General features: G+C 40.2%; 1 protein-coding gene across 1 annotated transcript; it reads right to left on the bottom strand.

The window, feature by feature from the left end:
- Window positions 1–2,236: 2,236 nt before the first annotated feature.
- Window positions 2,237–25,459, bottom strand: PRKRA (protein activator of interferon induced protein kinase EIF2AK2). The gene is made up of 8 exons (XM_049773492.1): window positions 25,181–25,459; window positions 24,449–24,618; window positions 18,796–18,877; window positions 16,365–16,443; window positions 14,843–14,960; window positions 10,430–10,524; window positions 7,098–7,272; window positions 2,237–2,893 (listed from the first exon to the last, which is right to left on the bottom strand). The coding sequence occupies exons 1-8, from the start codon at window positions 25,243–25,245 to the stop codon at window positions 2,736–2,738; spliced, it is 942 nt and encodes a 313-aa protein (XP_049629449.1). The 5' UTR covers window positions 25,246–25,459; the 3' UTR covers window positions 2,237–2,735.
- Between the last annotated feature and the right edge of the window lie 1,736 nt (window positions 25,460–27,195).

Genomic DNA, 27,195 nt, shown 5'->3' with positions numbered 1-27,195 from the left:
CTTGAAGGTACCTTAGGCTTTCCCCCATTCGGCTCCTTAGGGAGGGTCTGGGTGGGACTCTGAACTTCCGGCCTCCCAGCTTCTTGAAGGATCTCTTTCCTTCCTGGGAGGCATGGAAATGGCTCAGTGGAAAAGAGTGCAAAGTTTTGAATGCATGAAGCCATGAGTTTGATTCCTAGTATTTCTCATGTTACAACATGATTCTTTTTTTTTTTTTGGTCACACCTGGTGACGCTCGAGGTTACTCCTGGCTATGTGCTCAGAAATAGCTCCTGGGTTGGGGGACCATATGGGATGCCAGGGATAGAACTCAGGTCCGTTCTGGGTCAGTCTAATGCAAGGCAAAAACGCCTTACCGCTGCATTAGTCATGCCAGCCCTCCAACATGATTCTTATAGTTCTTCTGTCTGGGATCCATGAGACACCATAGAGTGCCATCCCCAGGCCAACCATGTGGGTGCATGTGCAACTCCCACAGAGCAGCAAATGTATGAACACCATAACCAGGTGTGAATGACCTCAGCAGCAAAAGGAAAGGGAAGGGGAAAACACAATTGGAGCATTTAAGTCATCAAGACTTAAAAAGCCAGGGGCTGGATATATAGTACAGTGGCTAAAGAATTGCTTTACATACAGCCACCCTAGTTTAACCCCTGTATAGTCCCCTTGAGCACGACCAGGAGTCATCATTGAGTACAGAGTCAGGAGTAAACCCGAACACTGCCTGAGACACCCCCAAAACAAAGTATAATGTAAAAACCCTTAATCGTATGAATTTCCTTGGCCCAAATACTTGAAAAGTTTTCTTCTGCTTTCATTTTCTGAGATACTTAAAAGCCTTTCTCAAACTTCAGCTACACCCACCAGAACAAAATGCTCGACCGGGAGGCCAGAGCACACAACCAACTGGGGTTGATACTCAGCATCCCACATGATCCCCTGAGTCTGCCAGGAGCAACTTGGGAGCAAAGAGCCAGGTGTAACCCAAGCACCGCTAGTTGTGGCCCAAACAAAACAGAACTGGGGCCAGTTATCTGGGATAGGGTAAGTCTGGCTACCCCCAAATGGAGATAATCGTTTTAAAATTGATCCGGGGGCGGGGTAAAAAAAAAAATTGATCCATTTGAGAAGGTGACAAAGAGAGGACTGGAGTCATTGTACAAACAGGTGAGGTGCTTGCTTTGCACACAGCTGAACAGGGTTCAATCTCTAGCATCCTATATGGTGCCTTAACCACCACCAGGTATAACTCTTGAGTGTAGCACCAAGAGTAAGCCCAGAGTACTGCCAGGAGTGGACCCCAAACAAAAACAAAAGTACATTTACTTTTAGTCTATACTCCTCTACCCCTTGAGTCAAGTTCAGGACTTTTCCTTTCCTCACTGATCACACATTGGCAACATGAGCTGGCAGTAGCAAAAGATATAGATAAAACACAGGAACTGGTGCTCTCTGCTAGGGTGCATGCTGTGCTCTGCTCACTTGAGACAGAATGTCCACCTAACAATAGGTTTATAACTGCTTCTCGCCAACCCAGTCATTTTCCTCCAATCCCTCCCCTTCATCAGTATGTCATGGTACCCAGGGATCATACACATGACTCTGATGCTTGAGTATTTGCCATGTTGCTGGTTAGAGGTTGTGCATGAGGATTAGGTGCTTGCAGAGGAGCCACTCCCTGGATGAGGTGCTCTCAAAAGTTCTGGTCTTAGCTCCCAGCTTGCGGGGAGTCATGAATTGCTCAAGTAGGTGCTCTCTAGGGTCACACTTCTTGGTCATCATGTTCACATCTCTTCCCTGAGAGCTCACACATCAGGCTGTTATGAGGCTTGAAAATGCCTGCAGCACTAGGAACCACTATCAGACTGTCAAGCTCAAACAAGAGACGCTAGGATTGCACTCGATGCATGTGGGGATATGGGATTTGAACTCTCAACCCAGGCAGGTATTCTAAGCCACTGAACAATTCCCAACATCTAAAAGCTGTTTATTTCTGTGCTCCAATGGCATGGCCTGGCCCACAGTCTTTATCCTTTGAGTCTGATAAACAGATGAACAAAATGCTGAGAACACAGCATAGTGACACCTACTCCCTGGAAGTCTGTCACTGTGACAGAAGGCACAGCCACAGGAAGAATGTGACTCCTGCACATTGGACACATCAGTCTCGTGGGAAAGGGTTATGAAGGGGCCAGTGTTGAGTCAACAGCATAATTTAGTAAAATGAGCAATACCCTTTATAACAACAGCTTTTATTACATGAACTTGAATACACAGCACAAGAATCATGACCCCTAAAATTTAAAGATTGCCCACTCCGTGTTGCTCAGTACTGAGTTCTTAGAATTCCTTCTTTACAAAGCCTTGCAGAAAGAGGGTAAGCACCAGGAAGAAAGACTCTCGCTAGCAATAAGCTTTACTTCTTCGTCATCTTCATTATCAACAACAAACATGCAGTTTCTTGTCTATGTACATGGCATTGTAAATGGCTGTGACACTCTGCTATGGTACAAAGTTTATAAATACAATATACCAATACAAAGTTGAAGCCATTAAAAAGAGCTTAACAAAATGACTAGGAGATAATTCAAATATGGAGTCTTGATGGAGTCTAGAAAGAGACTTAGAAACAATGTACAGACAGAAACATTTAACGTATTTTTCTGGGGAAGGGGCCAAAGGGAAACGTGTTGCCTGTGGTTGGCTATGGATAGGTTTCCTGTGTTGCGCCCCATTTACTTTCTCTCTGCTATTATCTTTAAATATTGCAAAGCATTGTGAGCTGCATCACTCTGTGCATTGCCACAGGAGATCCCCGAGCCATGACAGACTGTGATGGGACTGGTGGATAGTTCAGCGAGACACTGATACTGTCCGTTGGCACTCAGTTCTTCTGTAAGGACATATTCAAACAGGATGGTTAATGCAAGGTGTACAGAAAGCAGATCCTTTGTTAAAAAAAAACAAACTCCACAGTTCTTTATTACTGTATTTTCCTGAAAGTATCCATGATATACTGGTGTTTTTACTTACCATTTTCGTTGTTCTTATAAAAGCATAACCAAAACACAAGTGCTCCACTACAGTCAACCTCAAACACAGCTGTGCCGCATAATCACCAGAGGGAACATTCAAAACATAGACCCAGCATGTATGGGCTAGTTTCTAGAACTTAGCACAGAGCTGGGGCTTACAGGAGCTCCAGCTTCTTACGTTTAAAAATTAAGCTCCCAAAGGGGTTCCAACATAGTTGAATGATGTTTGCAAATTACTGAACCATGGCAGCTTTTTTCAAAACAGAAAAAAATTGTGCTGGAAGATTGGGGAAATTGTACTTCTACTCTAAAATCTAGGGTTATTTCCAGGAGATCCTGAAACTAGGACACAAGTATAGGGCAAAACGTCCTTTGTGCGTTCATGTTTTTTGGTTATGAGGCTGTAGAGTCTGGTTCCTTCTTGTGAATGGGCTTGAATGGTTTAAAAGCAATACCTAAATCTAAATCCAGGAAACAAATCTTATCAATTGAGTCACTCAGAATTACAGTTACTCTCATGACTAAGTTTTAGATCTTACTACAAATGGTTGGATAGAATAGGGATGAAGTAGAAATTAAGTGACTCATAATACTTTCTTTTGGATTTCATTAGCAGTACTCGGAGACCCAGAGGCTACTCACTGCAATGTCTGCAAACTGGGCTAGAGAGCTTAATGTCAGAACCTGGCAATGAGGTGCTGCCTGAGCCCAAAGGTGCTGAGAACTTCCAGGGTTGCATCCTGTGGTGCTGTGAGCCAAGTCCTTTTGCATGTTACTCATGAACTTCTCCCCGGTCTCCTGAGTGACACAATTTTTAAGTGTGTGTGTGCGCTTGAATTTAAATTGCAATCAATAGAAAACATCACAACACAATAATTTAATGTTTAAATAAAATTAATATGTTAAGGAAATGTAAAACCTAACAGCTAAGGTTCTTTCTCTCTTTTTTCGTTTTGCAATCAATATGAAATTCATACAACCACTTTAAACTGAGTTACACAATTTTGTACTGTGCATGTGTTTAAATTTCAATTGCAGTCAACAGAAAATATCCTAACAATGAAATTAATGTTTAAATACAATTAATGTGGTAAGGAGATTTTGATTCTATCATCTAAGTAAATAAAATTCATACAACATTTTAATCACTTGACAATGGTTAAGTAATCACATTAAGTCCCTTTACTATCCTGTGCAAGTCGTCCCCCCCTCCCCCGTCTAGTTAGATTTCTTCAGCCCAAGAACATCATACCCTTGACCAGGTGCTGCCCAGCACCAGCCTCATATGTCTCACTCTCTGGGAATTGCCAACTTAAGTAGTCAATGATCCTGAATATCTGATATCAGTGGAATCATATGATGGTAAGTGATTTCTTGTGTCACTTTCTTTCACTTGATCTTTTCTTCCACTTAGCTTATATTTCTGAGGTTCATCCAGGTAATAAATAGCATGTATAGAAACTAAATTCCTTTTTGAATATTTTATTGATGTGCATAGAGGAAATTTATTCTGAATATTTATTGATGTATGTATATAGGAGATTTATTCATTCAACAATAATAAACATCTGGGATACATCCACCTTCTATTATATATAGCACAGCTGTGAACATGTATGTACAGGGAGTGAATGCTAGTTTTTAGTTCTTTTAGATACCTAATTGCTTGGATTATAAAATAACTTATCTGAGGTACTATAAAACTATTTCCCAGTGGCTGGAGAGATGTACAATGGGTAGGGTGCTTGCCTTTCACATGGTTGACCTGGGTTTGATCCCTGGCATCTCATATGTCTCCACAGTGCCACCAGGATCCTAAGAAAAGAGTGTGAGGTGTGGCCCAAAAATATGAACATTGTCAGGTGTGGCAAAAAAAAAAAAATCAAACCAAAATACGTGTTTTCCACAGCAGTGGCATCATTTTACCTTTCTACCAGCAATGTATGAGAGCTATATTTCTCTACAATCTGGTCAACATAAGTCATTTTGTACTGTCTTCATTATAACCTTATTGGTGGGTGTGGATAGGTACTCCACTGTGGTTTTCTTCTATATTTCCATGACTACTGATAGAGAATGTTGAACATCTTTACAAGTGCTTATTGTAAATATGTTGATCTTCTTTGGAAAAAAGCTAGGTTCTTTAGAAGTTAACTGCAGAAATGTTACCCAAATTGACTGTGGTTTTTAGATGAGTGCTTTATGTAAGAAACTCTTCTGTGAGAAGCAGTATTTCTGCTTCTCCCCTGCAGTGCCAGGGACATCCAAGTTTAAACATACTAGGCATGAGTCTGAGTCCTTAGACTCTCTACAGCCCAGAACCACTTTGTTCTTAAAGTTAGTAAAAAGCATTTAAATGACATCACTAATTCATAATCTAAAAAGTGCCATCTTGGGGCCAGCGAGGTGGCGCTAGAGGTAAGGTTTCTGCCTTGCAAGAACTAGCCAAGGAAGGACCCCGGTTCGATCCCCCGTCGTCCCATATGTTCCCCCCAAGCCAGGGGCGATTTCTGAGCACTTAACCAGGAGTAACCCCTGAGCATCAAACGGTGTGGCCCAAAAACCAAAAAAAAATAAAATAAAATAAAAATAAATAAAATAAAAAGTGCCATCTCAAGTTTCCAGACTTGAAACATTCAAGTTCTTTTTATGACATGGCTTATTCATTTCTGTGTCAAAGAAGACCCTTGGGACCAGAGAGATATCACAGTGGTAGGGTGTTTGTCTTGCAAGCGGCTGACCCAGGACCAAAGGTAGTTCGAATCCCGGTGTCCCACATGGTCCCCCATGCCTGCCAGGAGCGATTTCTGAACATAGAGCCAGAAGTAACCCCTGAGCGCCGCCGGGTGTGACCCAAAAACAAACAAAACAAAATAAAACAAAAAGATGTAGACACTTAATAAATATTTATTTAATGACTGGTCTTCCATTACAGCCTTTATGGACCATCACACTAAGCATCATTTTCAATATGTTAAGAAAATATTATGATGCTGTACTTGATCCAAGGTGTACGCGCACACACACACACACACACACACACATGTGTGTGTGCATACATTAAACCAATTTACTTCCCAGTGTCTGCAGCTATCTATTCTAATTATTAAAGACAAAAGAAATATTGATAAAAACTGAAATGGGTTAAAATAATAAACTAGTTTGTCACCAATTTTTTTCTCAGAATTGGCACAGAGAAATAACATAGATTTGGGCCCAATCAAATCGGAAATTCCTCTAGAAATGTGATTGTCTTTTTATCATTAAAGCTGCTATAAGAGCAATTTAATAGTGTATTGACTGATACTACTAATTAGCTTTTTGACCGATTATAAATTTCCTCATCTGTCTCTGTTTACTGTTTTCACTTACCATAAGAATAACAAAACCTATTTTAAAAGATTAATATGCAGTGTCAGTAAGTCAACATATGTAATAAACAGTACTGGGTGCATAATAAAAGTATAAATTTTAGCCATAAGTATATAACTATTATATATTATTTATAATTATAAGAGTTAAGAAATAAAATCACTGTTTTGCTAATTATATCATCAAAATATCTGATTAAAAATTACAATTCTTATTCCTATTTTTGTTTGTTTTTGTTTTGGGGCTACACCAAGTAGCACTTAGGGTTTACTCCTGGCTTTGCACCCAGAAATTACTCCCAGTAGGCTCAATAGACCATATAAGGTGCCGGGGATCAAATCCAGGTTGGCTACATGCAAGGCAAATTGCCCCCTCTGCTGTGCTATCACTCTGACTCCCATAATTCTTATTTCTTAAGTAATATATATCTTAAGTAATATATACTATAGAAGTACATATACTTCTAGTTTTTATTGACCACACCTGATTATGCTTGGTGTTTGCTCCTGACTCTGTGTTCAGGGGTCACTCCTGGTAGAGCTTGGGACACCATATATAGTGCCATGGATCAAACCTGGGCTAGTTGTGTGCAATGCAAGTACACTACCCCTTGTACAATTTCTCTGGCCTGTTTTTTAAACTATTTTAAACAAAACACATTTTGGAATAATCCAAATAATAAAATCATACCTATATCCAAATACGTTATATTAAAACCTTGTTCCTTGGCGATTTCACTAAGCAGCTGGATATAATCTATATTTGGGATACTGAGGAGACTTCTTTTCAGTAAGTTGATCTTTTCACCAGGAGAATTCCTCAAGGAATGCCAAGTACATCCGAAAGAATGTCCAACTACGTTTGTCTGAAAAACAGAAATTAATATCAAACTCTTAACTAGAACTGGATTACAGCAACATTGTAATGAAAGCATTTAATAGGCACTTTAATTTACAAAATATATTTATCTGGCTGTCACCTTGGCTTATAAATTTAACTAGATAACAGAAACACATACTTTTGCTGTGACTTGTTTTATTGGGGGGGGGGCATGACCAGTGTTACTAAGGTCTTTCTCCTAGTTCTACACTCAGGAATTACTTCTGGAAGGGATTAGGGGACATATAAGTGGCCGGGATCAAATCCAGGCTGGCCATGTGCAAGGCAAGTACCCTATCCACTATATCTTTTTAGCCCCAACAAATACATTATTTTTAATAAATACCACAAGGAAAAAAAAGGCATGTGCACAAGTGTACTTTAAGTATTTAAGACACTATCTCTCTGATTCACATTACAAAAAAAATTTTTTTTTATTTTTTTGTTTTGGGGCCATACCCGGTGATGCTCAGGGTTTACACCTGGCTATGAGCTCAGAAATCGCTCCTGGCTTGGGGGCCATATGGGACACTGGGGGATCAAACCGAGGTCTGACCTAGGCTAGCACGTGCAAGGCAGACGCCTTACAGCCTGCAACATCACTCTGGTCTGAAAAATATGTTTCTATTAAATAAATCAATTTTGTCTAGGGAACTCAGTAATAATGCATCTGCCTTACATATTTTTGAGTTTCTGGGTTTGCCCCTAGCACCATACAAAGAGACTTTACTAATAGTATATAGTTATTGATTTTTTTTCACTACAGAATGAGTCATTATTTTTATAAATTTAGACACTGCTATCAACCACACTTCTCATTTCCCACAAAATATATTATTTTCATATGATGTACCACAAAAAAAGACTCATCAGTAAATATCAGAATATCAAGCAAAATATGTAGCCAAATCTCTTAAGCTCTATGTCAGTATACCCAGGTGCTACTCATATATCCTTACTTATATATTCCACATACACTTCCAACTTAATTTAGCTTATTTTCAGCTAACCCTCAAATCCTCATTTTCTGTTTTCCCAGTATTATCAAATAGTACATCCAAATGTTAATTAATATCCATCTCCTCTTTTTTATTCTTTTTTTTGGGGGGGCCACACCCAGTAGTGTTCAGGGGTTACTCCTGGATATACGTTCAGAAATTGCTCCTGGCTTGGGGGACCATATGGGACACCAGGGGATCGAACTGCAGTTGGTCCTAGGTTAGTGCATGCAAACACTGTACTGCTTGCACCACTGCTCTGCCCCCCTTATTTTCATTCTTTTTTTTTGGGGGGGGGGGTCACACCCGGCAGTGCTCAGGGGTTACTCCTGGCTCTATGCTCAGAAATCGCTCCTGGCAGGCTCAGAGGACCATATGGGATGCCGGGATTCGAACCACCGTTCTTCTGCATCTAAGGCAAATGCCTTACTGCTGTGCTATCTCTCCGGCCCCTTATTTTCATTCTTTTTTTTTTTTTTTTTTTTTTTTGTTTTTGGTTTTTGGGTCACACCCAGTGGTGCTCAGGGGTTACTCCTGGCTGTCTGCTCAGAAATAGCTCCTGGCAGGCACGGGGGACCATATGGGACACCGGCATTTGAACCAACCACCTTTGGTCCTGGATCGGCTGCTTGCAAGGCAAACGCCGCTGTGTTATCTCTCCGGGTCCATTTTCATCCTTAACATCCATATCCAATTACTAAGTCCATATTCCTTCAGTAGTCTAAATTTTAACATTATTTTTATTACTATTACTTTTCGGTTTTGGGGTGATGCCTGGTGGTGTTCAGAGTTGTTTCCTGGCTTTGTGCTCAGAGATCACTCTTAGTGGTCTTCAGGAGACCAGAGATGGTGCCAGGTATTAAACCCATGTGCAAGGTAAGTGTAGTTACACACTATTTACCCACTGTACTTTATCTCTGACCCCAGTTTTTCTGAACTTAAATATACCATTTTTATTGCAACTATCTAAATTTTAGCCATCATTAATTTCTGTAAAAGAATTCCACTAAGATTATAAATTTAATGTTTAGTCATTCATCATAAATACTGCCATATAATTTTCTTTCTAATATATAATTTACATTATTACATAAACTACCTATCATAGTTTATAATTCTTCAATTACTCAGCACTACGCTCAAGGTAAAATTCAATCTACTTAATACCACCTTCTAGGTTCTAGTCAAACCAAATTATTTGGTGATTCTAGATTGTTTCTGCTTCACTACTGGGTATGTTTACATGCTTTCTTCTCACTATAGCTTTTTTCCTCTTTTCTGTCTACAGGTGTTACTTAGCACTACTTATAGAAGCCACCCTGAAAATTGCAATCTTTTGCTAGATGCATTTTTCCATTCTCTTAACCACTCTCTTGGGACAAGTCTGTAAGCATATTGCTCATTCAAGCTATAAATTCCTAGAAGCAGAGAATGTCTTGTTCACTGTATGCTAGCAACGTGGAACTAAGCCTACCACAAAAAATTAGCTTACTCCATGTCTACTGAATGTATAAATGAATAAATAAATGGGAATACAATAATTTATAAGCAAAAAAGGCATCATAAGTATAACACCTTTAGATCCCATTTGAGGGGACCAAAAGAAATATAGTTAAAACACTTATCTAGCATGCAGTGAAGCCCTCTGATCTCCACATATGGTTCCCTACATACTTCCAGGAGTGACAACTGAGCACAGAGCAAGGAGTTAGTTCTGAGCACTGTTGAATATGGCTTCCAAATCATAAGCAAACAAAACATTTAGATCTCTTTGTTGTTAGTTTATTCCAAAACTTCCCATCTCTTCACATCTCTATTGTGGTCTTTGCTCACGTATAAGATGTAGCTAAAATTGGAGGTAGTATAAAATTGAATATGGAAATTTCTTTTTAAACCATAGCTCTAAAGAATCTCTATAATAAGGTATCAAGGAGGGACCAGAGTGACAGTAAGCACAGAAGGCACCTGACTTGCACATGGCCAACTAGGCCATGAACCCCATATGGTACTTTGAGCCAACCAGGAGTGATCCCTGAACAAAGAAATAGTGTGACAAAAAGGAAACATCAACAAAAAGTTTTCTACAGCAAGAAAACTTAATAAACCTAGTCATGTTACTGTTATAGGTGGCTGATTATGACTCACTAAAGAAAAGTGATTATCTGGAGAAATATTACGGAATTTAGCAAGGAATTTCTCAGCAGCATTCCTCTTGGCTTGCTTTTTTGATGCCCCCTTTCCTAAATAAAGAAAAAGAAATGGTAGATTAAGAGAAGAAAATAACTTCATAAAGCATTGGATTTGATTAAAGAACAATCTCATGACTTTTATACTTTAGTCATCCTCTTACTGATATGATATCTTACCTTGTTGTGCTTCATACGTTATTAATTCTTACTTTTGTTTTCTTATTTTGGACCAAAGAGACATGGGTGCTATTCCCAGCTTGGCTATTGGGGTGGGAAGTCCTACCCATAAAGCTGTCTTCTTGGTACCCCATTTAAAAAATTTTTAAGTCACCATACTGTTTTCCATAGAGGCAGAGCCAGATGATGTGCAGTGAACAAGATTCTTTTGTATCCCATCCACATAAGCACTTGTGTCCAGACTTGATCAATGATCTGGTATGAGATGGCATTTCATTGTTCTTAATGTACATTTCTATTTCTCAGTGAGGATGAACACTTTTTCATATGCCCATGCGGCATCCATATGTCTTCCAGGAGAAAATATCAAGTCATCTCACTTTTCTAATAAGACTGATTTATTATTTTATTATTATCATTATTATTATGTTAAGCTATGATGTTCAGGGGTTACTCTTGGCTCTGTACTCTGGAATCACTCTTGGCACTGTTTGGGAAATCATATGGGATACCAGTGATCAAAACCAGGTCGACAATGTGCAAGGCAAGTATTTGCTCAACCTACTGTACCATTGTTCTGACCCCTGATTTTATTATTGAGTTTGATCCCAAACATTACACACATTCCCACAAACCCAGCCAGGAGAGATCACTAAAATAGTTGGTGTGGTCCTAAACCAAACAAAAGAGCATGGCACCTGGCAAGAACCACAACAAAGAGTTGTGAACCTCCAGAGAGTTGAGTATATGAGCAAGCAGTATAAACAAGTGTGAGCATGGACCCTGGTCATGCAGCAACCAGAAAAATGGGAAAGAAGAAAAATGGATAAAAGCACTTTTTCCCCACAGTCTCTTTCTTCCTACTGCAACACCAGGGATCACAAGCAGGATGGCAGCCCTACAGCTGGCTGCTGTGCTGCACACTGAGCTGCAATGATCACAATCAGCCACAATGCTTGCCAGGGATGAGGTGGGAGGGCTGTATTACCTTATTGTGGTGTTTATACCTATGCTGGCTGCGTTGCTGGCTAGGATGCTGCACTCCTGACCATGGTGCTGAGGGTCCCAAAGAACAGAGAATTTAGGAATGCACTTAGTGCAAATGGAAAAAAGCAGAGATCAGACACAAGTATATTGCCTGGGGTCCAATGTTGCCACTTTCAGTTTTGTGGTTTGGGGACCACACCAGGCAGTACTCTTGGTTCTGTGTTCGGATGTCACACCTGGCAGTACTCCTGGATCTGTGTTTAGGGTTCATTCCTGGTAGGGATTAGGGGCCATATGGGGTGCTGGGAATCAAACTCTGGTCAAAAGCATTCTAAGCAAGTGCTTTACCCACAGTACGATATCTCTCTGAATCCAATATGATCTTTGTCTTTAACATGAGTAAGAAAGGCATAGGAAATACTGAATATAAAACATTATAAATACTATCTACTCTATGCTTTTTTTGTTGTTTTGTTTTGTTTTGTTTTGTTTTTGGTTTTTGGGTCACACCCGGCAATGCTCAGGGGTTACTCCTGGCTGTCTGCTCAGAAATCGCTCCTGGCAGGCACGGGGGACCATATGGGACACCGGGATTCGAAACAACCACCTTTGGTCCTGGATCGGCTGCTTGCAAGGCAAACACCGCTGTGCTATCTCTCCGGGCCCTCTATGCTTTTTTTAAAGAAATTTATAAACTATAAAAAAATTAGCTTTGCCTGTTAAGGTGGCAGGTGTTGGGTGAGGGGATAATGGGATTACGAGAGCACTGGTGGAGGAGTTGATATTGGTAATGGGATGTGTAACATGATTCACTTAAAACTCAACTATCAATAACGCCATGTGGCATTGTTCCTCTTTTGCATAGGCACATTAAAATGGAAAAATACTATACATACAAACAAGTTTTTATCTAATAGAGATGGGAACACACAAATCTTATAATGCAATGGGATCTTAAACCCTGAACACTGTCATAATGACCTGGCTTAGGCCTCAGAAGAATGGGCATTTTCCATTCACCCCTGAACCAGGGATGCCATCTATAAAGCAACCACGGTTGTCTATAACATCACATGGAAGCAATCCTCTACCAGGGAAGACCCTACCATTGCTCTGGCATGGACCTACTCAAAAGAGATGTTTCTTAACACCCAAAAGACTTAATAACAACAACGATCTGTTTTCAGGACAGGGCTCTCTGCATTGCCCTCTAATTGTGAGATGAGACTAGAGGACGCTCCACATCATCCTGACTTCGAAGTAGGATATACACAGATTCCAGGATCTTTAACTGCAGAAACTTGACACCAACAACAGCGACTGTGTGAAAAATAAAAGTGCATTGGCACTACAGACAATGACTTGGGTTGAACAACCTAGTATGCCTAGTATGCCTGAAGAGTTGGTCTTATGCCAGAAAACTTCAGGGTTGAGGTCTCCTTGTATTTAGGTCAAGGCTTTTTCTTCCCATGTCCCCCATATTTTGCTGGGCCTACGCGAACAACAATTGCCACCATTTTTGCTATGCTCCTTTGACTCTAATTCTTAAAAAAACTATTAAAACCTTTGAGGTTATCTTAAATTAATATGCATATGCATGGAACTGTAAAAAAAAATAATATGCCTTCAATGTGAAAGGAGTTACATAAATTTTGTGGCTTTAGATTGCTTTGTGTACTGCTAAGAAATGTCATAATGTACTACAATCTGGGGACTTGAGGGACAAAGTAATTGTGCATGTGTTTTGTTTTATTTGTCTAAAATTTTTTGGCTGAAAGTTCAAAATTAAGGTGTCAGCCAGGGAATTTCTTCTGAGAATTCTGTTTATGGGTAGATAGTCTTCCCACTGTAACTTCACCTTGTCCTCTTTCTTTGCATCTTTGTACTCATAAAATAAAAAACAAAACAAAACAAATAAATACTGCTCTTATTAAATGGTCCTGACATCTTTTATGAAATAAATTACATAGATTTAATAATTTGGAAATCACAGTTCTTTAAAAAAAAAAGAAAAACTGAATTAGTTATCTCAATAAAAATGTATTTACAAAGCAAAGAAAACTGAGGGCCAGGGAGGTTTAATCTGCCTGCCTTTAAAGGCCAATCAAGGACAGAATGGAGAATGGAAGCTGGGGTCTTGCTCTGATACTGTGCTTCATGCAAGATCCCAAGTCACTTCTTCATATAAGCAGATGCTTATTATTAGTAAAGATCAAATTTTAACACAGACACTTTAAAAATGACATAAACATGCTAGAGAATTTAAAACAGAAATTCGTATTAGTACTTTTTAAAAGTGACTATTTTCCTCCCACTGATAGCTTATAAAAAATAAAAATGTAATTTAAAAGGGTAACTTCTAGTTAATTTTAAATTTTTTTTCATTTTTATCTTACGTTATAATTAAAAAGGATGATTTTTATTTCATTTTATCTTAATGCAAATTTTTGACATTTACTGTCTTCTACATGCTTTTTGGTTTTGTCTTGGTGGGGAAAGCATACCTGGCTGTGCTCAGGGTTTATTACTCCAGGCTGTCCTCATGAATCACTCCTGATCAGCTATACTCCTGATCAGCTATACTACCTCTCCAACCCCCATTTATTGTCTAATTAGTCACCTTGCTTCAAATGGACTCTTCTTTCAGTTCTCCTATCTTCTAAATGCTTAACTTAAATGATCAATAAAATTTCCTTCTCCAATTTGAATTTTTAATTTGGCAAGCAATACCCAGTGGTGCTTGGGAGATCATTCATATCAGCATCAAACCCTCAACTTCTGCAAGCAAAGCACACACTCGGCTTACTGAGCCATCTCTAGCTTTTGTTTGAGATTTTAGAAGTCATCAATATATCAATAAAAACTGCTTAAAGGATCGATTATTTATCAACCTATAACTTAAAAAATTAGCAAATTAAAGTTTTTCCAGGAGGGCTGGAACAGGAGATCAAACCCAAGGCTTCATACTTACAAGCTCTACAGTTGAATTATATTCCCTGCCCTTAACACCCACCTCTCCCCAAGCACTCTAAGTCAAATATTTTTTACCTAAATTCAATAGAAATAAGAAGAGGCTAAGACAAGTATATTCACTCTTTTGTATGGAATATTTGAGAAAATATCACAACAAAAGTTTCTATTTTTTCATCAAAGTACTTCAAATGTCATCATCTGTATGAAAATGAAAAAAAAAAAACCCAAGTACCAGTTTCCATATATGATTCTAGCTTGCAAATTGTGGTATATTCTCTCTTATGTGCAGGTCCTCCCTCCTGGGAAAGTGTATATTCAGGAAGTCTCCAGCCATGATGAATAGCCAATTCCTATAGAATTAAGATATTGAGAAGTTTTAATAGTAATTTTATCAGGCAATTGTTTGATCATATACATATTCTTCCATAATTTTCATCTTATTTTTATTTGCTTGAAAATAATGATATTCTATACTGGAAAATAAATGTTCAATTTCCCATAAAGTATTCCTGCATTTTATACCTTATCAGCACAAAATACCAAAACTAGTGCAGTTTTCTGCTATGAGTGGCATTCATCCATAAAACCATAGTCAGCTGCTATAAAAGTATGCAAACAAATTACCTCTTTGAGAACATCAAAGATGACATCTTGAGAGAGATGTAGAGAGTACAATGGGTAAGATGCTTGTCTTGCATGTAACTGACCCAGGTTCAATCCTTAGCCCCTGATATGGTTCCCCAAGCACTATCAAAAATAATCCCTGAGCACAACGTCAGGAGTAAATTTTAAGCATAGGGTAAGAAGTCGAGCATCATCAGGTGGAGATCAAAAACAAAAACAAACAAAAAAGATAACATCTAGAAGTCTCAACCATCTGTTTCCAATTATATAGGAAATTCTAGATATATATATATTTCCATAATTATTGCTGCTTAACCATGGTATTTTTTGGTTATGATTACTTTATTCTGTGCTAGAAATCCAACTCATGCATGGCCTTATATGTGCAAAGCACTGAGCTACATCCTTGACACTGACTAGCCACTATTTTATCAAGACTGAGCAGAGGAATCAGACTGACACTTTGGTAAAGATGAAGAAAGAAGGGAAGGAAGACTACAAAACACCCTCAGCAAGAAAGTGTCCAAAGGAAAATTTATGACAGCAAGCAGGGTAGCTGTCCAAAAGAGCACATGAATAGTCTGCCAAAAGGATACCTGCATGTAAAAATTCAAAGCTGAATTATAAATTATATAAAGATATAAGCAGTGGCACAAGCAGTAGGGCGTTTGCTTTGCACATGCTAACCTAGGATTGACCACAGTTTGATATATACATTATATATATAAAATATATGTATGTATATATAAATATATATAAAATGTATAAGTAAACCGTTTAATACCCTTTTCTTGAATTAGTTTATCTACTTTGAGTTCTTTATAAAGCAGAAAGAGTTTTGTCAAGAGAGTGGTAGGAAATACTTTATAGTATAGAACACTCTACCCATGTGCACTGAGGTTTTGGTAATCTCAAGTAAGAATTTGACAAACCGAAGGCAGATACTTTATGTGAAAAAAAATTCATACATAACTAGAAAATAATTTCTAGTTAGCATTGTAATATATAATAATCTTGGCTTGGAAAACAAATTATTGTACAAATCTTATCTATAAAATAGAAAATAGAAAAAGTCCCCTTTTTTTCAGTAAATAAAGTCATTTAGCAAATAAAAAAATCTGAGTGCTTACCTGTAGTGAACCAATAGGATTAAGCTGGTTCTTTGGCTGCTTGGAAGGGTCAGGCATTAAGGGATCAGGAGCTGCAAAACTAAACATTTAAAAATGTTATAAACAATTTTCTACAAATTATATAATAAATGATAAATGTTTTCTATTTAACAACTTTGCCTTTGTTATTGCTATTTCTTCTACATGAAATGCCTTTTATCCCAAATCTTCTAGGATAATCTGATCAGACCAAGGGGTCTTTTTTTTTGTCTTTGAAACAACAAAAATTTATTTTCTTATATCTATAGGCTGAGTAGATCAAAGTGTTAGATGACTTAATATATGATATGGATTTGCTTTTGTTTCATTTTTAGTTTGTTTTAGGGTCATAGCAAGTGTATTCAGGGCTTACTTCTAGCTCTGTACTCAGAAACCACTCCTGGCAAGACTCGGGATCATGTGAGATGCCAGAGATAAATGCCCCTTTACTAAGAAACTTATTTTCTATCCCATTGCAATGTAATTTCTACTTTCTTTGAACAATTATAATATTTTAATTGACTATTTCTAGGAAATTCCCTTACCATAAGTTGGACAGTCTTATAAATATATAAAATGTGTCCATTCCTCACTATATCATTCTTCTGTTCAGTCTATAAATTCCTTGATGGTAGGATCATGTGTTAGCCTCAAAAGTTTTATAGTGCATTGTATAAAGTAAGTGTCAATAAAGTTTTATTTAAATAAAATAAACTATTGTTACAACCACACACCAAAAAGGAATACTAGCAAACAGCTTTGTAATTGAGTCCTTTAGATAATATAGATCATAAATGTCAACCATTCAGATAACTATGGAAGAAGGAACTATTTAATCTATTATCTGCTCAGTGCTGGGAAAATTGTCCCAAGAATTATGCACATCTGGCATAATATATATGATCTGCATGAACGTGGTACCAGCATATGTGGGGGAATGTGATTATGGAAAAAGTGAACCTCCTCTCTTTCTCTCTCACACACACACACACACACACACACAGAGATAGCGAGCTTTCTTAGTTGTCAGAGCTTCAGACTTTGCATAGGATATGAATTCACCTACAATGACAAATGTGAAAACTACACTGTGAATTCTAATGAAGGAGAAAGTCTATTAAAGCATAACATGTTAGGCCTAATTACAGTTTATAGAGTAATTCCTATCTCATCTGTTAAGAAAAACAAATATAGAGTAAACTTAAGCTTTTTCTTTTGCTGAGAAAGTGAAGTGCCTGTGTGCAGAGAATGACAATCTAAACATGCATTTATATAAATATATTTACTGCTATGGACTGCACAGAGTCTAGTCATCACCAACAAGGGGAAAATTCACTAGCTGCCATGTCATACAAGTTAGCACAAATAATTTGTAATGCATGACCTAGAGACTAAAGCATTCCCAGTTTGGTTAGTTCTAAGCTATCCAAATAGTTTAGAAAGACAGAAAAGGGATGAGCATAAGGCCAAAATAATGCATCACATAAGGCGCTTGCCTTGTACTTGGCCAACCTGAGTTTGACGCTGGAACCTCATATGGTCTCCTGAACCCACCAAGAATGACTCCTTAGTGCAGAGTCAAAAAATAAGCTCTGGGCATCACCAAGTGAGGACCAACTTCCCTACACTGCCCCCCAAATAAGTAAATAAATAAAAAGAAAGGAAAAGACAGGGAAAGAGACTTCATGAGAATCTAAACACATCTTTAAGCTAAACATTTGCTATGGCTGAGGAACAAAATTCTACCCTAAATTCTCATAATTTCTGCTGTCAGCAGTGAGCAAATCATATTAGCCTTTAATGCAATTACATCTGAGTATATGCAAAGACAAGAATTTGAAGGCATGCCATGTTCCAGTGCATGCTGATTAGAAACCATAGGATTCAAATTTATGATATGTGAGAATCTCTAAGACCAATACTCTCCAAAAAAGTAGCTAAAATTCAAGCAAATCTATTATGAAAAAGTATGTCAAAAACAAATAACCTTCTCAGCATCTTCTTGAATGTGCCATACATACTATAAGAGACAAGAACACACAATTCTTTGTTTCCTTCTTTTACATTAGAATTCCCAAAAGAATACTTTTAGCTTAACTTTTACCATCTCACATGTTTCTTAGGGTAGAAATAAAATCTTAATACAGAAAGTTAAATTACTTGCCCCAAAAATTACAGTTGTTTTTTAACTACTGTATCCCATCTAATTACAAAAATAGCCTAATTCACAAATGCCATCATTTAATAGTTGTCAGTTTTAATTTTTTTTAAGGGTAAAGTTATTTTTAAGTGATGTCAGATTTTCACAAGAAAAAAGAACTGTTAATTTTGTTGCTTTTGTGAGCATTCAAACTTTTAATCTTACCTCGGCCATGATATTTTGAGCTGCAGAATACAAAGAAATTTAGCTCACCAAATACTTGCATTGGCTTTCAAAATGTTTATGGCAGCCTCTGCAGCTCTATGTTTCGCCAGCTTCTTACTTGTACCTTCACCTGAAATAAGGTTAAAAAGAAAGCTTGGATATGCTGTGAAAATACAAAAGCTTTCATAATATAGATGATGGTGCTATAGTATATGTTATATAATGTTAATAAAAATATATGCTCATAGTTATACCCTATGGAAAAATCAATAGAATTATTACATTAAAAGTTTAAAATGTCAATATATTTAATTCTATGCATATTTAAAATTCTTATTTCTGCATTATATTACATAAAAGAAAAAAGTAAACCATGACACACCTCTAAAGAAATGTAACAGTGTTTTTCCTTATCACTAAAGAAAAGAAATTTTTTGGTAGCAAGAAGTTTCCTTTAAGGGAGCCATCTATTAGATTGACTTATGTTCCAAGTCTTCCACAGTCTTTATGGAGGTACTGGTTACTAGGTAACTCTATAACCCGAGATAGGTTGACTATCACTAAGATTGATGTCTAAATTTCAGTAAGCAATCACACCTGCTTAATAGTAACTCAATCTTTCTTTCAGAGTTCAATTGAATTGAAAATCTTTCTAAAGTGGTATTAAAATGCTAATGCCTATTTGATGTGACCAAAGCAGAGTGCACAGAAAAAGGTTGAAGTGTTAGCCTCAATTTCAAAGAACACACAAACCTGAGGAATTCAGGACACAACAGAGGATACAAGCCAGCCCATGCTGAGAGAGCATAGCCTCATGCGGGATTCTTTCTGTTCGAGGTATGTGATGCAGAACTTGGTACATCAGGCCTCACGCAGGTTTTGGGAGGTAGGCAAAGGGGCAATTCCTCTAATCTTGGCATGCATTCTGAAAGGCTTTATAAAGAAAGACATGGGGGCAGGATCGATAGTATAGTGGATAGGGCATTTACCTTACACCTGGCCCACCAAGGTTCGATCCCTGATTTGATCTCATATGATCCCCTGAGACTGCTAGGAGTGACTCTTAAATGCAGAGCCAGGAGGAACCCCTGAGCACTGCCAGCTGTGGTCCCCCAAAATAAATAAAAAGAAAGAAATAATTAGATGTATTTTTAAAATTTAGTAGGTTAACTAAAGTGAAGAGAGCTAGAGAATTAGAAAGCCAAGTAAATTGCACCTGCAAAGAAATGCTCAAAGGAAACACAGAGGACAGAGTTATCAGGAGCCCTTAGAGGTTATGGTAAGACTTGAGGGAAAGAATTTTGAGATAAAAGACTGAAAGTTAAAAGCTGGGGGTGAGGGAAAGTGAGATGAAGAAACAGTCTTCTAAAATTGTCTTCTCAAAGACATACTGATGGCCAAAAGGCACATGAAAAAATGCTCCACATCACTAATCATCAGGGAGATGCAAATCAAAACAACAATGAGGTTATATCTCACGCCACAGAGACTGGCACACATCACAAAGAATAAGAAAAATAAGTGGGGCCAGAGAGATAGCATGGAGGTAAAGCTTTTGCCTTTGATGCAGAAGGTCGGTGGTTCGAATCCCAGCATCCCATATGGTCCCCCATGCCTGCCAAGAATGATTTCTGAGCGGAGAGCCAGGAGTAATCCCTGAGTGCTGCCAGGTGTGACCCAAACCCCCCCCCCAAAAAAAAAGAACAATCAATGCTGGTGGGAATGTGGAGAGAAAGGAATCTTATTCACTGCTAGTGGGAATGCCATCCAGTTCAGTCTTCTGGATAACTATATGGATATTCCTCAAAAAAATAGAAATTGAACTCCCATCTGATCCAGCAATACCACTCCTAGGGATGTACCATAGAAACACAAAAACACAATACAAAAATGCCCTCTGCACTCTTATGTTCATTGCAGCACTATTCACAATAGCCAGAATATGGAAGCCCAGATGCCTGACAACAAATGAGTGGCTACAGAAACTGAAGTATAGCTACATAATGGAATACTATGCAGCTACAAGAGAAAAATGAAGTTATGAAATTTGCTTATACATGGATGAACATGGATTTATTATGCTGAGTGAAGTGAATCAGAGGGAGAGGGATAAACATATAATAATCTCACTCAACTGTGGGATATAAGAAAAAAGGTAGTATGGTAATAATATCCAGAGACAATAGAGACAAGGGTCAGGAGGACCAGTCTATGGTAGGAAGTTTGCCACATGGAGTGAAGAGTACAGTCAGAGTAGAGATGGGTCTACTATGAAAATATTTGGTACTGATCACTCTGGACAAGAACTGGGTACTAAAAGGGCATAAAGTGACAAGCCTGACACCCCTTCATGAACAACAGTGAAAACCACAGTGTCAAAAAAGAGACAGAGAGAGGTGAGAGAAGGAGAGAAAGACAGAGAGATAAGAGAGATTAAAGCAAAATGCCTGCCTATCCCAGACATAGGTGGGGGTAGAGGGATGGGAGGGAAATGGGGGACATTAGTGGCAAGAAAGGTGCACTGGTGAAGGGAGGTGTACATTCTATGGCTGAAACCCAACGATGAATATTTCTGTAGTCGTGGTGCTCAAATAAAGCAATTATTAAAAATATAGATGGCTAATTTTAAAAATAAATAAAAATATAAATTGTCTTCTCAGACTTTAACATGAATAGGAATTGCTGAATTGCCAGGAAATGTCATATAAAATATACACGCTTTGATCTAGTGTTCGTTTGAGCTGGCCAGTCACAGGATCTAGTAGCCTACATTTTTATCAAAACCAAGTGATCGCACTGGCATTGCTGCTGATTCTTCTTTGAGAAGCAAGGTAGTAAGTCACATTATTAACTTAGTTTGGGCCAGAGCATTAGTAAAGAAGGATAGGGCACTTGTTTTTTACCAGCTGATCTAGGTTTGATATCAAGCACCACAAAGAGAACCTCTGAGAACCTCTATGAGTAATTCATTAGCACAGAACTAAGGAATAATAAGCCCTAAGTACCTATTGGTGTGGACCCTCTTTTCCCCAAATAAAGAGCTTAATATTTACCCAGGAGGTGGTGGGAAAACAAGAAAATTTTTTGTTCTTATTTTTGCATTTTTGGTTGATGTGGAGAGAGAGAGAGGGGAGAGAGAGAGAGGAGATAGAGAGAAAAGAGAAAGGAGAGAGAAGAGAGAAAAGAGAGGAGAGAAGAGAGAGAGGAGAGAAGAGAGAGAGGAGAGAAGAGAGAGAGGAGAGAGGGAGAAGAGAGAGGAGAGGGAGAAGAGGGAGAAGAGAGAGAGGAGAGAGGGGAGAGAGGAAAGAGGGAGAAGAAAGAGGAGGGAGGGAGGGAGGGAGGGAGGGAAGGAGGGAGAGAGAGGGAGAGAGAGAGAGAGAGAGAGAGAGAGAGAGAGAAGCATGCTAAGTAGTGCTCAGGTAACCTCAGGTTACTCCCACTGATATCTGATTAAATGGACCAGATGGTTTAATTCTCAAGCCCAGCAATAAGATCGTGCTCAGTGCTCAGGCCTTGCCATGCTGAAGGCCATCAGGGCCACCCAATGGAGATTGGGGGAAGTGGAGAGGAAAACATGTGATGCTATAAATCAAAGTTGAGGTTTCAGAAAATATGCTTCAACTCAGCCCTTTGAATTATCATCTCAGTTATGAATGAATGCAAAAATATTTTTAAATTAAATTAAAAAAATACATGGAGAGATCTGAATGATAGAAAGTAAACTCTAGTTGTCATGTACAAAATGGACACCCCAAGATTAGAAGATGAAAGAACTAAGACTACAGCAATAATCCAAGTAGATTTGACCATGGTCTGAACAGTAGCTAGAAGATGAGAGAAGCAGATTAAAGAGATTTAGGAAGTAGTATCTGGTGAAAATGGATGAGAGAATATATATGGTGTGTGTTGGGGCGAAGAGGTGCAGGATGGGGAGGGGGAGAGTCAAGAAATAAAACACAGGGCCCGGAGAGATAGCACAGTGGTGTTTGCCTTGCAAGCAGCTGATCCAGGACCAAAGGTGGTTGGTTCGAATCCCGGTGTCCCATTTGGTCCCCCGTGCCTGCCAGGAGCTATTTCTGAGCAGACAGCCAGGAGTAACCCCTGAGCACCGCCGGGTGTGGCCCAAAAAAAAAAAAAAGAAAGAAACAAAACTCAATTTTCTACTGCAAACAAGTGAATGGCATCAGTATCTTCACTGCTTGAGAGAAAAGACTCATTCAGTTTGGGACATTCAAGTATTTGGGGATCAAAGAAGCAAAGCTGCTCAGCAGATACACATTTCTGCAATTAGGCCTGAACTGAAAATACGGCCTTCTATATTAGCAGCCTTAAGAGCATTGGAAGCTGCAGAGGTAGAGAAGTTTGCACAAAAATACAGGGCAGTGTGAGAAGAGGAAGCCCAACAAACCACATATACTATTAAACATTAAGCATATAGGAGGAGAAAGGCTATTTTTTTTCTTATAGAGTTCACTGAATATTTATATACAAACTAAAGCAGTAATGCAATGATGATTTTGTGTTCATACAAGAAATCTCTGGCCAGCACTTATAATCTACCTGCCTTAGACAGAAAAATCTTCCCAATTTTTTTAAAGTGGCTTCAACAGGAGCCAGAGTGATGACAGAACAGCAGATAGGCATTTGCTTTTAGCAGATGACCGAGATTTGATCCCTGCTATCCCATATGGTCACCAAAAATAACCCCTGGGCATCACTAGACATGGCCCAAACAATAGCAATAAAAAACCAACAACAAAAGTGGCTTCAACATGGGCTGGAGCGATAGCACGGTGAGAAGGGCGCTTGCCTTGTACATGGCAAACCCTGGATGACTCAGTTTCGGTGAAGGCATCCTATATGGCCCCCAAACCTCTCAGGAACGATTTCTTAGAGAAGAGCCAGGAGTAACCCATGAACGCCACTGGGTATGGCTTAAAAGCAAACAAAATAAAAGTGGCTTCAACATAGAGGACCAAATTTCAGGCTTGTGAACAAATGATGCTTTCAGAAAACCAGTTTACAGATACTCAGACCACCTGAAATATTTTTGGCATTTTCCAAAACAAATATTCAGAAATCGCTTCTGGCTTGGGGGACCATATCGGATGCCGGGGATCGAATCAATGTCCGTCCTGGGTCAGTTGCAAGCAATTCAAACGCCCTACAGCTGCGCTATAGCTCGGGCCCCAGTATTTAATATTCTTATGCTTGTAATATATATATAAATTAACAATAAATGGTCACTTTATAAATGGGCAACTTCAGTGATTTGCTGAAGCTCTCAGACCATCATATATCTGAACTCTAAATCCCCCTGCTACGTGACATTAGTAGCACGACTTCAAGCTTTCTAATCTTGTTTCCTCATTCTACTATCTTAGTAAAATACTGGGACAGGGCTGCAGTGATAGGACAGTAGATAGGGCGCTTGCGTGGCACAGAATCAGTCCTGTTAGGCCACCACCCCTACATTATGCCTGCCTAAACGGGGAGGGATATTTCAATCCTCAGTATTTGGAACAGAAAAATGTTTTCCGTGTCCCTTATTCTACTTTGGCTAACAGGTTCAGCAAGAAGTAGAAAGAGCCAAGGGAAGAGAAGCAAACTCAGACGCATTTTCTTTCCAGATTCAGAAGCAAACCTGGGCACTGAACACTTGGCGACGGACAGCTCGGTGGAGTCCCCGGGCCTCACCGACCTGTGCAAGTTATGTCCCCCACAGTGACTCTGAAGGTGAACGTGGGCACTTGTATCTGCACATCCGACCTTTCGCACTCATAAACCGGGATGTTCTTGGTCTTCATGCCGTATTCGTGTAAGACTTGAATCGGGGTTTTCCCTGGCTTGGCAGTAATCATCTTGCCCAAACTGCAAAACAAACAAACAAACAAACAAACCCAAAAAGAAAAAGAAAAACAGAAACAAAAACGTGTTTTGCATAGCAGCTGGGAGAGGGATGCAGAATGCACACACGCACGCACACACACACACACACACACACACACACACACACACACGAATCTGTCCAGTAGCCAGGGCCAGAGCTGGCAAGGAGGCAACCAGCCACCCAAAGCAGCTCTTGGGGGTGCCAGGAGGAGAAGACTGGGAGGTCTCCAAGACGGGTCGCTTGGAAGTGGGGGAGGAAGGCTTCTGCGGGAAGTGAGCGGATGCCTCTGCTCCATGCTTTGGGGGGGACCCAGCCCTGGCACGTCCACCCGGGGCCCGACCCACGCGCGCCGTCCGCCCGGGCACCCTGTAGGGGGGCGGGGTCCACTCCGACGCCAAGGCTAGGGATGGGGGTGTCCCCGCCGTGGCCTTACCCAGAAGGCCTCCGGCTCGCCCGGAGGCTCCCGCCACCCCCTTTGCCCACCTTCTCCCGGCCCGGCCTTGCCTCGTCGGGCCCCGATCGCTAGCTAGCCCGGGCACACACCTGAAGGTCCCGCTGTCTTCGCGCTCCAGCGGCGGGGCCGCCATGCGATGCCTGCTGTGGGACATAGCGAGAAGAGACTGCGAGGCGAGGTGGCGCGCGGGCACAAGAGCGACGTGTGGCGTGGCGGGGCGGCGTCTTCGTTCCCCCGGACAGACTGACAGTCAGGGCCCGGAGAAGGAGCGCCCTGGTGCCGCCGCCGCCGCCGCCGCCGCCTCGACCCTTGCTCCCTTTCCCTTCCCAGTCTGCGTCCCTCTCCCGAAGGCGATGGGATGAGGGCGGAGCCTCAGTGCTGCAGCGCAGGCCCCGCCCCGACACGCCCCTCCGGGTATAAACACGCCCCCTTACTCAGGCCACGCACCCTCTTCTTGGACCCGGTCCCTCCTCTCCCAGCCGGGCTAGGTTACATTAAATTTGGGGACCGGAGCGGTGGCGCTAGAGCTAAGGCGTCTGCCTTGCAAGCGCTAGCCTAGGACGCACCGCGGTTCGATCCGCCAGGCCTCCCATAGGGTCTCTCCAAGCCAGGAGCGATCTCTGAGCGCTTAGCCAGGAGGAACCCTAGAGTGTCACTGGGTGTGCCCCCACCCCAAAAATAAAAAGTAAAATAAATTAAAGTGGCATCCACGGTTCCTAATAATCTGGGAGAGCGTTGTGGGACCAGCAAGGCTCACACTCGTTGAAGCCTAGAATGCAACCTTTTTTCTTTTTTTAATTTATTTTCTCTCTTTTTTCTTGGTGGCATTTTAGGGGTGTTGGAGTAGAATTAAGGGGCCTGCGTCCCTTGAGATTTCCAGATTCAAATGTGATCCTCCAGAGCCTTCGTGGGGACCCCAAATTTGAGCCTCGCGGTCCAGATGCCACTGAAGACTGCTGCGGTGGGGCTCATGCCAGGGATCCCCTCCTCTGAAAAGGGGCTCGCTGGGATGACAGCAGAAACCTCCCCTCCCACTCGCTCCCTGGACTCCATTGTCCTCTGGGCTCCTCTGGTCGCCAGGGCAATGCTGGTCTGGGAGGTCCCCCCTCGCTGGCGCCCTCGGTGTGGGCTGAAGCTGTTCTGTGCACCCGATTCTCACTAAGAAGCTCTTTCTGCGCACTTAGGCTGCTTCGAAATGGCGTTTCCAGGATGCAGTACCTTAGGGGAGCACACGACTGTACCTGACTGAGTCTCTTCTTCTCTAGGGGTGCTAGCCACTTGCAGAGTTGTCTCTCTGTGGCTTTTTGTGGTCTAGGAATTTTGCTTTGCAAGATACTGTTTGCACAAGAGACATACATAATAGCACTCTATGTTTTTGCTTTCAGTCCAAAACACTTGAAAGTGTGTGTGTATGGGGCAGGGAAAAATGGTCAGATTCTAATCAGATTGATTTGTATTGGAAGCTTTAGTAAGCACCATCCACTCTTCTCCTTACCGTTCTACATGTGTGTAAATTGCTCACTATTCACGATATTACATTTTAATATTTTATTGTAAATACCACACATAGCCGCTTTTTCAAAATACACCGAGCACATAATTCTTGTAAAGCAAAATTTCTCTCGGATTTGTTGCTAAAATTTATTTCCAGCACACAATTTTTTAAAACAAGTCAACACTTTGAGTTCTTTGTTTTTATTTTTTATTTTCCTTTGGTTGGGGGTGTGGGGAGTCAAACTGTTGATGCCTAGGTCTTACTCCTGGGTTTGTTCTTGGGTTGAACCCTGGCCATAAGTGGCAAGTCAAGCACATTACCATCTATACTATCAGTCAAGGCCCCTTTAAGTAGTTCTTAAAAGATTGCATAATTGGGGGCCAGAGAGATAGCATGGAGGTAATGTGTTTGCCTTGCATGCAGAAGGACAGTGCATCGAGTCTCAGCATCTCATATGGTACCCCAAGCCTGCCAGGAGTGATTTCTGAGCGTAGAGCCAGAAGTAACCCCTGAGCACTGCCGGGTGTGACCCAAAAACCAAAATAAATAAGTAAATAAATAAATAAAAATAAAAGATTGCATAATTGGAGTAATAATGAAATACAAAAT

The sequence above is a fragment of the Suncus etruscus genome, chromosome 5 (genome assembly GCF_024139225.1).
Source record: "Suncus etruscus isolate mSunEtr1 chromosome 5, mSunEtr1.pri.cur, whole genome shotgun sequence".
In the NCBI taxonomy this organism is placed as follows: Eukaryota; Metazoa; Chordata; class Mammalia; order Eulipotyphla; family Soricidae; genus Suncus; species Suncus etruscus.
Note: the sequence above shows the minus strand (reverse complement) of the source record. Positions and strands in the feature narration are given on the sequence as shown.